This window comes from Schistocerca gregaria, chromosome 6 (genome assembly GCF_023897955.1).
Source record: "Schistocerca gregaria isolate iqSchGreg1 chromosome 6, iqSchGreg1.2, whole genome shotgun sequence".
NCBI classification, from domain to species: Eukaryota; Metazoa; Arthropoda; class Insecta; order Orthoptera; family Acrididae; genus Schistocerca; species Schistocerca gregaria.
Genome location: NC_064925.1, coordinates 34,831,333 through 34,843,597, shown reverse-complemented (window position 1 = coordinate 34,843,597; position 12,265 = coordinate 34,831,333). Strand labels below are relative to the sequence as shown.

The 12,265-nt window shown below is 37.2% G+C and overlaps 1 protein-coding gene across 1 annotated transcript in view; it reads right to left on the bottom strand.

Moving 5' to 3' along the window:
* LOC126278261 (DNA mismatch repair protein Msh6) overlaps positions 1–12,265 on the bottom strand; it is a 321,536-nt gene that overhangs the window by 36,233 nt on the left and 273,038 nt on the right. The window contains exon 24 of the mRNA XM_049978261.1: positions 7,967–8,149. Coding sequence (XP_049834218.1) covers positions 7,967–8,149 — 183 coding nt within the window. The remainder of the gene's footprint in view (positions 1–7,966; positions 8,150–12,265) is intronic.

The window sequence follows — 12,265 nt, the reverse complement described above, 5'->3', positions numbered from 1 at the left end:
GGCAGTTAATGAGAAAATAAAATCTGAAATTCAGAACTGGAATTTCAATTTCGATTCAGGCTGATGAAACATTAGACGTGTCATGCAAGAGTCAAATGAGTAGAATATTCAGGTATGGTATTAAAAACAAAATTGAGGAAAGATTCGTTGGATTTTATGATGTTTCTGGATGTAAAACTGCTGAACGTTTGTCAAACATTATTCATGCAGTATTGAAAGACTGGAATGTGGAAGGAAAAGTGGTTAGTCAAACATATGATGGCCCTTCAGTAATGGCGGGCAGACAAAGAGGACTACAACAAATGGTGAAGTAGTTCTGCACTGTTTATTCATTGTTGCGCACTGAATTTGGTACTGTTACATGCCTCCAAAATCATACAACAAGTACGCATGTTTGTAAGTGATCTTACTGCATCTCTTTAAAGTTCTTCTGCCTATATCTGTCAGTATAACTTCTTGTAACGACGAAATAAGAACAGTTTTTAGAAACAATTAAGAACGGAAACATTCGTCGATGAATGCATTAAATGAAGCTTGTGTTTGAATGGCAACTTATCGTTCTGTGACAGTCAAAGGACATCTCTCAGGGCACTGACTTATGAGATACTGGATTAGCAAATTATTCATATGGAAAGAAGATTTCAAGACTATCTCAAAATTCAGTATGTTGAACTTTTGAACGAAAAATGTTTCCCGAACTATCAAAAAGAATTCCGAAAAGTTGAAACTGCTCCAGTTATTAGAACAGTACCCTTTTTTCAAACAAGAACACCTGAAAATGAACTGTGTAATATATATGCTGATGAGGAAAAACATTTATCTACAAAAATCCTCTTAAAGTACATTGTCATCAATGATTTAGACTCTGTTTATGAAGAAACAATTAATTTCCTGCATTTGGTTTTCACCCTGCCCGCAACTATAGCAAGCAGTGAACAAAGCATGAGTACTCTTAAATGAGGGAAGAATTATTTAAGGAATTCAATGTCCAACGCCCAGTTGTCGTGTCTGAGCACATTAGCAATAGAAAAAGACACTGCTTGGAGAGCTATCCAGTGATCAGATCTTTGTAGACAGAGTTATAGACTTATTCGTGTAAAGAAAAGACAGGCACATTGCACTTGTGTACAAGAAAATGTAAGTGCTTCTTCTCTTGCTGCTGGATTGCTACAAATTTGTCATCGTTTCTTGAACAAGTTAGTTATTATTAATATTGGCGATGGTAGTGGTAGTCGTAGTAGTTGTTTTATTTGATGCACTTTGTTTCATTTGTTTAAATTATTGTTTATTGCACTATTTTGTCTCCCTATAATAACTGTAGAGTCTCCCCAACCTTTACAACCATGCTACGCCACTGGGCGTCACAAAGTTCAAGTGTTTTTAACTTTAGTGACATGGCGATTTCCCTACATATTGTATTTCGTGAAACTTGTCTGGTAATTCTGGTAACCAAGGACAGAGTGTACAGCACTCACTATGTTCATTTCGAAACAGATACAGCTCACTTGCATGCAGCGTATAACAGCAAAAGCTGAACTGCAGCACTCATCTCCAATGACGGAGGTGTTGTTGTATCCATCCCATCCTTGTAAGTTAAAATGTAATCTACTTCGTATATAAAATATATTCTAACCTAACCCCCTCAATCCCATCAAAAACTGACAAATGAGATTGGATGCAGTGTGACCAAGATGTCATCGTGTAACCTCTGGCGATGGCCCCTGACGACCGTTGTCAGAGCCACTCTGACTGCAGCCTAGCAACCATATGGGCGATCTACATGTATCGTTTCTTTTCGGCACTTAGCTGAAGAAATCTTGTTTTAGAAAATAGAGAATGGTCTGTCATATATTAAAAACAATTATTATTTTTTTTAAATAAAGCAATGTTTTCTGTTCCTAGACACCTCATTTATATCAAATAATTTAGAATTGTCATTGATATTGTTTCTATTAAACACAGTTATTACCAAACATACATAAAATGAGCGTCAACTTTCTGGTTGTTGGGACTAATCTCAAGGAAAGCATGAGCAGGTTTTGATAATCTATCCAATAGAAACTTCTGAAGAAGGTATTAGAATATTTAATCACTGGCATACCTGACATATCATGTGGAATGAACGACTAACTACTGTTTCAAAAGTGAAGACAGTAGTCTGACTAACATAAATACAAAATAAATTTCACATATTTTTATGGCCAGGAGTTGAACTTTTAGAGTTCACAATAAAATTGGCGATTGTTGAAGACAAAGACAAGTTTTAAGCAAAGTCCACACCAAAACTGCGTAAGGAATAAAAATATTTTTTTTTCAGCCCGTTACCAGCGAAGCAAAGCAGTACTGACATGGTTAGCCCAAAACATCATCTTCACTTTCACTCTCTGATTCAGCCAAATCAGAATCATGAAGATTAATTATGAAAGGCTCCATTACTGAGTCTGTTGGTTTCCTTTTTAAAATCTACTTTCTGAATGTCTGGTGCAGTTTACCCATCCAGAGAGTTTCGTTGTTCACTGCTTCACGTGTGCGTTTCTCGACAACAGCAGTCTGAAAGGTGCTATTTTTTTCTATGATATGGGTTTTAACATTATCCATACCAGCTCAATAATATTGTAGTGGCAATGATATGGTGATGATGTGGTTACTCCATGACCAGACTGTCTCACAAGTTCATCTATCTTGTTAAGTGCGGTAAGTAACTGTGTCCTGGTCTGTGACGCAGTGTGAGGACTAGGTGACAACCATGAAATAATTTCATCCTTTCTGGTATTCAAAGCAGGAGTCTTATTCACTGCACAGGGTGCACGCTCGCATTGTGAATGGCAAGAACAGAATTCCCAGCCATGTACTAAAGTAGCTGTTGTACAACCACTGCTTGAAGACAATAAGGTATCCCCCTTTGCCTACAGGAACCTTCAATCCATTACATTAGTCTTCAATGGTCCAGATGCATGTACATTTCATCAAGGTAATTGTTTTATTTCATGCATTGATCTCAAGAACACTGTTCTGCTCTCAAAGAGTAGCTTTCTTCTTTCACTGGTCCTTCTGTATTTAAATCCCATTTTCCTTAATATTCTGAGCATGGTAGATTTGCTGTTGTTGAAACTGTCAGTTCCTTTCATGCATGAACACAATTTATCTGGCATAGGATATTCAACTGTCAAATATTTCCTACTGTAAGACATTGTTGCTGAAATCGTCGAGCTCACTTTCTTTCAATTTCAGCACTTACCGGGCAATATAAAAATAGGTGACCCATTCTCTTCAGCAGATACACTGGCGATCCGTTAACAGTTCTCAACCTGATACCGCACACCACCACTGTTCATTATTGGTAACTGGCAACACCAGGAGATGCTTTCTGATAAGATGTGGATGCCACTTCAGACTCCCAACTAAGGAACTGATACATGCGAAACACTATTTCTCTTGTCTACTTGTGTGATACTGGGTGTAATTTGCTTTAGCCAACCATATTGATCATACTGCCATGAAATAACTTCTGAAAAAACGCCACACAAAACACTAAAACAAGTCATTAACTCACTCCACATAGTATGAAATTAACTCAAAGGCATGCTACGGCTAACTCAATGATATTGGCTGGCACGTCAAGTGATGTATCCGTGCTTCTTAAAGCACTGGACGATACAGTGCTCTAGTGTTTCAGGGCTAGAGGTGAGCCAAACGGTTATTTTGGAGTAATATTCCAGATGGGGTTACAGTTAAATAACAAAGTAGCTGGAATCCATCAGTTTAATTTTGAATATAATTATAACTGTGAGTTGCGCAAAGTGGCAGGCCCATCGTATGGATCATGCCATTACTTTAGCTAATTAACTGTCCGGTGCATTTCAGTTGATGTTTGGACAGTTACTGGTGTTCCATATTACATGTACATACATTATTGGTCACTATTAGAAATATTAACCTTGTAGGTGCAACAGAAAGTACGTGGAACTTCGCCACAGCACTGTTTAAGTGGAATGTTAAAAATGTGCTGTTTTAAGTATGAACTAACATGTAAGCCGAATACTTTAGGTAAAATTTGAAGCTTAATTTCTTGTGCTGTTCACTTCATAGAATAAGTGTATGGCCTTGTAATACAACACAAAAATATACATAACGTGATAGATTCATTTACTCTTGTACGAAAGAGTCCATTTGAGGGAAGTGTGAGTATGCTAATCCAAATTTTATGTGAGATTTGGAAAACTGCTCAATTTCTACAGATACTGTGAGAGTCTTAATTTTTTGGTGGGAGAATGACTAATTACATTCCTCCAAGCGTTCAGTTTGTCATGTATCTCTTACATTTGGCATTATTGTACGCACAATTCAGTGGATGATTGGCTGTGTTGATCTCTTAAGGGTAACAGGTTTAAATACCTCAGGCATCATTATGACACCTTTTTTATGCTGTTGATCTAATTCTTTTTTGGTTATCAAGACTGTGAGAGTGAATTAACAGTATTGACACGGGAATACAAATTTGCATTAAATTTTCAGAAATTTCACAATAACATAATTTCCTGTCATGAGGAACACCTGTCAATTGCATGTTTTGCTTTCTTTTCCCCTTCTATCAGACATATGAGGCAATAATAAACACTTCATCTGTCAACACCACCTGCCTACTTTGACTTCTTTTTTCTTTTTACAATTTAATATCATGACAGTTAACTGTCTGAATATGTAACAGACTAATTCATGGAGAAGGCAGGTGAGCATTCAAAATAAAGGGCTAAGTTTTGCATGTAACAGAACCTCAATATAGCAATGAGTGCACCTAACAAAGGTTCTTAGTGTTGCTTAACATAACAGAAAATGAACTGACTTGAGCTCTTTGAAAATAAAAAAGCATATATTATTCAAAAACGTTCATGTAGTATGTGCAAGTACCAGTACGCCCTAATATAAGCAGATCTATACTTTTATTAAATATCACTGACAAAGTATCTGACCTGATTATCATTGTAAGCGTACCTGTATTCATTCCAAATATGCCTTCATCAAATGGTTAATTTGCCATACATGTGTCAGACAAAATATAAATATACCATTGTACAATTTTCCATACAAACTGACGTGCTAAATACTATGTAGAAAATGTTTCAAAGTCAATGGCTACAAACTAATTAAATTAAAAAAGCCCATTTGCAATGGATACGTACAAATTGATAAGACTAATTTTTCTCTTAGTAAAGCCATCACTATGTTTCACCAAAATCCACAGGTTTTTTTGTACACTAGTTGATAAGATACAATTTCAAGAGATTGATCTGATAGAGAACCGGCACTTTTATCATCATAATGATGCCACTAAGCATTAGGGATATGGTATACTTTGAGAAGATACTCAACTATTTTCCATTTTTCGATTATCTATAAGACTGAAATATTTCAGTAAGAGTAAAACACTTAGAAAATATTAACATGCTGCACACTCTTTTAATGTATAAGACTATCGCTAGTACTACTAGCCTAGTGGCAACAACAGAGAGAAAACCAAGAACACGAAATGAAAGCCAGTACCCTCTAACGCAACCAAAGGTTGAAAGACAGTGACACCTGTTTCGGAACTACAAGAAATGGAGTTGATAGAATCCATTATTTGTCAGCTCTCTGGCATCCTGACGGCCAGCCATTATTTCCATAGCAGTACGAAAATATTTAGTTCACTCCAGTAACTATCCTCTTTGGAAATATCACCAGGTTGTACGACCATTAACTGGAGAAAGGAACACAGTTACCAACTTCTAGGTTATCTGTAGTGGTAGCCTGTTAACTGACGGAGAACAAGAACTGTGAATGAATACCATAACTGCTAGAGAAAAATACTGACCTCTGATAGTTATATCCACAGTCTCTCAAATTCATAATGGTAATTATTTGTACTACCCTCTTAAACTAAACTGACACACAGAGTGATGACTCAAGGAAATGACTTTACATGTGCAATGGCTTTACAGCCGCTCCTATCAGCCACTGCTCCGACATATCTTTATTTAATTTTTAGTACCGAGAGCACATGAAATAGTACACATTACTATCAACAGATGGCGTGCAGCCTGACAGTTATTTCCTTGGTGTATAGAACACTTGCCACATGGACTATCCATCTCCATCTCAGTTGATGTGAAAACATAGTACAATCTTCGATAAACAGATGACGTGTGGCACTGTTGGCTGTTATTGAAATAACTGGTAGTAGCAGATGAGCGATTATCACAGTAACTGCTACTATTAAATAACAGTTTGTTTCTATCAGTTACGCAATTTTTTGCCACCTCTATTCTGGTCATCAACACCTGCTAAGTTACGTGGCATGTGCTGTGCACTCTGCTGCCCTGAACGTTAGACAATGTGTGTGGTTTCAGCATGATGGTTTCCCAGCACATTATGCAATTGACGCACAGATGGTATTAGGCTGCATTCGCAGTGGCACCGATGACGGATGTCAGACACCGTCATCACTGTCGCCTGATCACCCCACCTGACAGCTTCGACACTGTGCATCTGATATCATTTGTCAGTTTTCGACAGAATCGAGGTAAGAAGTAGGTTAGATTTCAATCTTCAATGATGGGATGGATACCACGATGGCTCTGTTCTTGAACATGAGTGCTGCAGTGTGGCGTTCACTATTACATCGACACCGAAAGCAAATAAATAAGCTATATCTGTCTCGAAAAGAATGTGGTTAGTACTGTACACTCTGTCCTCAATCACTGGTTTTACCAGACAAGTTTTGCGAACAGAATTAAAAATGCTTTAACTTTGTGACACAACTTTCCTTCTCTCACCAGCGATTAGCATCAGAAGGGACCATCACCACTTTAGAAACTAACAGGCCATAATTGAAGTTTATCCTTTTTATATGTGTGTATTACGAAAATGTGTAGTTACAATGATACATTGCACTAACAATTTCTCCAAAACATGTTAAGTGTGTGGTTTATTATACTGCAGTGGTAGGATGTGCGACTTCCCTGTATAATTTTTTTTACCAATGATGTTATGAGCACATAATGGTTATTTCACATGGTGAAAGTATGTGTTTGTATTATATGATGCATGGACAAAATGTGTGTGTAAGCAAGCAAATATTATGTAATTGACGAAAGGCAGATTTGTGGTTTCACAGCAGCTAACTTTATTCTAAAAATGGTGAAAATTAATGTAGCACTGGCAAGATATACAGATTCTAGGACACTTCACTGTTCTCTAAGCACGTACCGAGAGGATATGAGAAAGTAAGTAACAGTATTCCTGGGGGCACTATTATTTCACATTGAGTGTTGCATTTAAGAAATAAAACCAACATTTCAGTGCTTTTTAATAGATCTGCACAGCTTCAAATTTCAGTACAGAGTAAATTAAAAATTTTATAGTATAGGTAATTGAGATGCAAGAGTGAAAATATTAGATTTTCATTTATTATCTGCAGCATCTTACATAACATCCAACATATCATACAAAAACTTTGAAGCTGCACTTTTCAGAACATGCATACATCTAATTATTAGAAAGATGGGACCCACAGATGTCAAATATCGAAGTGTTACTTCTAGTTTTACTTGAACCAGAACTGCATCTATAATGTGAGGATCATTTAACAAATTTAATTTCACTATCAAATTACAGATTTTACAGTATTGCACTGAGGTCATAATAGCAAATAAAAAACAATTTAGTTGAATGAGAAGTACATGTTTATTTATGTTTTAACCTGCTCATGTCACAACACTACTTACCCAGCTTCTGCAAAGAGGCCGTTCTAAAGTAAACTACCCCTGTTGAGTGACTGATGTTTCAAAATACAGCAAAAAATAAATAAGAGATGTCTGTACAGCATTTATTGAAATAAATTTGCAGCTAATGAAACTTTTTTAATTACATAAAAAGCATTATCTTGACCAGAGGCTAAAATCAAAACAAACTTCACAGAAATACTTACCATCTGGGCCATTATGACAAGGAGGGCCAATTGCCTCATTAATGTCGACTTTCCACCCATATTTGGTCCTGTCAAAACAATTAGACTGGCCACATCATCGCAGCCTATCGTCACATCATTTGGCACAAATTTCTCCACCCATGAGATACATGGATGTCGGCCCTCCAGAAGTCGCACATAGGGCTGTGGAAAACATGTATACTGATTAACAAACAAAGGCTTTTTTTTTTTTTTTTTTTTTTTTTTTTTTTTTGCTATTAGAGCAATGAATAGTACAAGGATACATCAGAATAAAATATGTTATTATGTGTTTATTTTTTACAGATGTATTATTTCTTTTTTAAATTAGAGGCATCTTCAGAAAGTAAGTGGACTGTGACCATGAGTGGTAGAGGGGAATCCCCTGACAAGTGTGCACATCACAGGAACATGGTAGTACAAAACCTCAGGTTTTAGTGTCTAGTTGCATGAAAGAAGTTGGTAAGAAAACCCACCGTGTGTGAGCCACATGCTGTGATCCCTGTTCTTACTCAAGAAATGAATAAAACCTGCCGAAATTTTTTGCAAATCAGGACGCTTTCCAACAAAGGTGTTATGAACAGAATGAGTGTGTTTAGTGATGTAGAGATTTCGGTGGAGGCAGAACAGATGTTCATGACAAACAGATTAGTGAGAAGACTTTCCATTTTGATTGATGAGTTGGTGCAAAAATTTGAGGAAACTGTTCATGAAGACTGCCGGTTGACAGTGGATAATATTTCTGTAATGTTTCCACAACTCTTTGGAACACTCTTGTATGAGACACTCAAAGAAACGGAGGGATACCGGGAACTGTGCACAAGATGGGTCCCATAACAGCTGACAGAGCAGTACGAGAAAAACTGGGTCAATAGCACCCACAAATTTCTTGAATTGGAAAGTGAGGACTTTCTGAGCTCTATTATGACTGGAGATGAAACATGGCTGGCTCAATACACGTTTGAGACAGAAAAACAGTCATCATAGTGCTGTCACACCAATTCCCCATCTGCCGAAAAATCCAAAACAACAATTTTGGGCAAAAAAATCTTGGCCCCAGATTTTGAGAACCAAAAAGGCAGGATTTTCATCAAATTTCTGCCTCAGGGGGAGACCAACAACGCACAATCATATCTAGAGACCCTAAAAAAAAAACCCTAAGGGAACATTGAAAACAGAAAGAAATACTGATGGGAGTACTGTGCTTGTTTGGTGGCAATGCCCATCCACATACGGTTTTAGCCCGCCACCCCTGTATTCCCGACTTGGTGCCTTCAAATAATCTTTTCACCTCCCTGAAAGTACACATTAGTGGAATTAAAATTTAAACTTATGAGCAGGTGCAGAAATATGTTCTGACATGGGGGAATGAGCTGGCATTAAAGTTCTTTGAGGAAGGCATAAGGAAATTTGTGCCACAGCTCACCAAGCATTCAATGGAATGGTGATTACATGGGAAAATAATCAACAAGCGTATCAACAATATCCCATAATTTTTATTTTAAAATACAATTTTCCAAAAAAAAATAAGAATGTCTAGTACACTTAATTTCTGAACATGCCTCATATATTTATTTTGAGTATTTGAATTTACTTTTGAAATCATAATATGCACTACACAGTAGAAAATATAGATATTAACACTATCTGTGGCAGAAGATTAGTTACAACTTTCCAGTTGTTAAAAGAGGAAGAAATGGGGTAGTTGGTGACACTTAAATGGTAGTTTTTGATAATATTATTCCCACACTGTAACTTCAACAGTATTATTCACAGGTTAATTTGTGTAAGTCCATATCTTACACAAATAGACCACTGACCACATAAATATCAATATTTACTTTTCCTTTCTAAGCTTGTACTGCAATACACCCTTTGACAACAATGTTCCTCCTCTTGCCAACATTGTCTCCTCAGAGTAGCAATTGCAACCTACACCCTCAATTATTTCCTGTCTTCGTTTACAGTTTTTATCCTCTACAGCTTACTCTAGTACCATGAAAATTATTCCCTGTTATGTCAACAGATTTCCTGTCATCATGTCCCTTCTTCTTGTCAGTGTTTTCCCACATGTTTCTTTCTTCACTGACTCTGCAGAGAACCACCTCATTCCTTACCTTATAATTATAGGTTCACCCAATTTTCAACATTCTTCTTTAGCAACACATCGCTAAGGCTTCAGTCTCTTCTGTCCTGGTTTTCCCACAATCTGTGTCTCATTACTATACAACGCTGTGCCCCAATCGTACGTTCTCAGAAATTTCTTCCTCAAATTCAAATCTATGTTTGATACTAGCCCTTTTTTTGCCAGAGCTAGTATGCTTTTTATGACCTCCTTGCTCCATCCAGCATGGATGATTCTGCTGCCCAGGTAGCAGAATTCCTCAAATTCATCTATTTCATGATCCCTAATTCTGATGTTAAGTCTCTCGCTGTTCTTGTTTCTGCTAACTTCTCATTACTTTCAGTCTCTCTTTGAGTTCTCTCAATCCATATGCTGCACTCATAAGACCGTCCATTCCATTCAACACATTCTTACCCTTCTACCCTGCATTTTCATCTCAATCTTGAACCATTCTTTTATTTATGTCGTTCCCTTTTCGGTGTACAAACTGAACAGTAGGAGCAAAAGACTGCATCCTTGTATTATACCCTTTCTAACTCAAGCATTTAACTCGTCTTCAACTCTTATTGTTCGCTCTTGGTTCTTGTGCATATTGTATATTACCTGTCTTTCCCCATACCTTACCCCTATTTTTCTCAGAACTTTGAATGTCTTGCATCATTTCACATTGTCAAATGCTTCTTTCAAGTTGATAAATCCAATGAATGTGTCTCAATATATCTTCAGTCATGCTTCCATTATCCACTGCAATGTCAGAACTACCTCTCTGGAGCCTTTACCTTTCCTAAAGTCAAACTGATCTACATCTAACAGATCCTCAATTTTCTTTTCCATTCTTCTGTATATTATTCTTGTCAGCAACTTGGATGTATGAACCATTAAGCTGATTGTGCAATAATTCTTTCATTTGTCAGCTCTTGCTGTCTTCAGAATTGTGTGGTTGATATTTTTCCGAAACTATGACAGTACATCGCCAACTTAAAAATCCACTATCCCCAATGATTTTAGAAATTCCAATGTTATCTATCCCGTCTGCCTTATCTAACTTCAAGTCTTCCAAAGCTCTTAAATTCTGATTATAATGCTGGATTCCCTATCTTTTCCTTGTCAACTCTTGTTCCTTCTTCTATCACATCACCAGACAAGTGTTTCCCCCTCGTAGAGAATTTACATATAAAGATGTGAAACAATTACTAACAAAGAGATAGAGGGGCTGGCCAGTACTTACCTCAGCTCAGTACAGCCAATAGAAACACAAAAAACAACCGAAAATTTAAGTTCCTAGCTTTCGGAATAAATGTTCCTTCATCAAGGAGGAGAGAAGGGAAAGAAAGGGAAGAAGGGAAAGTGGATTTAGTTACTCACAACCTAGGTTATGAAGCAACAGGGAAAGGAAAACAGGGAGGGTAGCAAGGATGGAGGCATGGTTGTCAGAGGGAAGCCAAAGATATTCTACTGTTCCAAAGGTTAAGCAGGAACGGAGGAAAAGTATGTGGGATTGCAGTTTGGCTACGGTAAATGCATGGCATGCCTCCATCCTTGCTACCCTCCCTGTTTTCCTTTCCCTGTTGCTTCATAAACTGGGTTGTGAGTAACTAAATCCACTTTCCCTTCGTCCCTTTCTTTCCCCTCTCTCCTCCCTGATGAAGGAACATTTATTCCGAAAGCTAGGAACTTAAATTTTCGGTTGTTTTTTGTATTTCTATCGGCTGTACTGAGCTGAGGTAAGTACTGGCCAGCCCCTCTATCTCTTTGTTAGTAATTGTTTCACATCTTTATATGAGATTTTCCATTAATTAGTTAGAACTTACATATACTCTTTCCATCTATCCACTCTCTCCTCTGCATTCAACAGTGGAATTTCAAACATTCTTGATGTGACCACCCTTGCTTTTAATTTCACTGAAAGTTGTTTTGGCTTTTTTATATGCTGAGCCTATCTTTCCGACAGTCATATCTTTATTCAATTTCTTTACATTTTTCATGCGCCCATTTTGTCTTAGCTACCCTGCACTTCTTAGTAATTTCGTTTCTCAGTGACTTATTACTGTAATCTTGAATTTCCCTGGACAGTTTTGTACTTCCTTCAGCTAGGCATTTTATCTGTTTATCCCCAATTTCTTTGTAGCTGCCTTCTTTCTACCTGCAATTTCCTT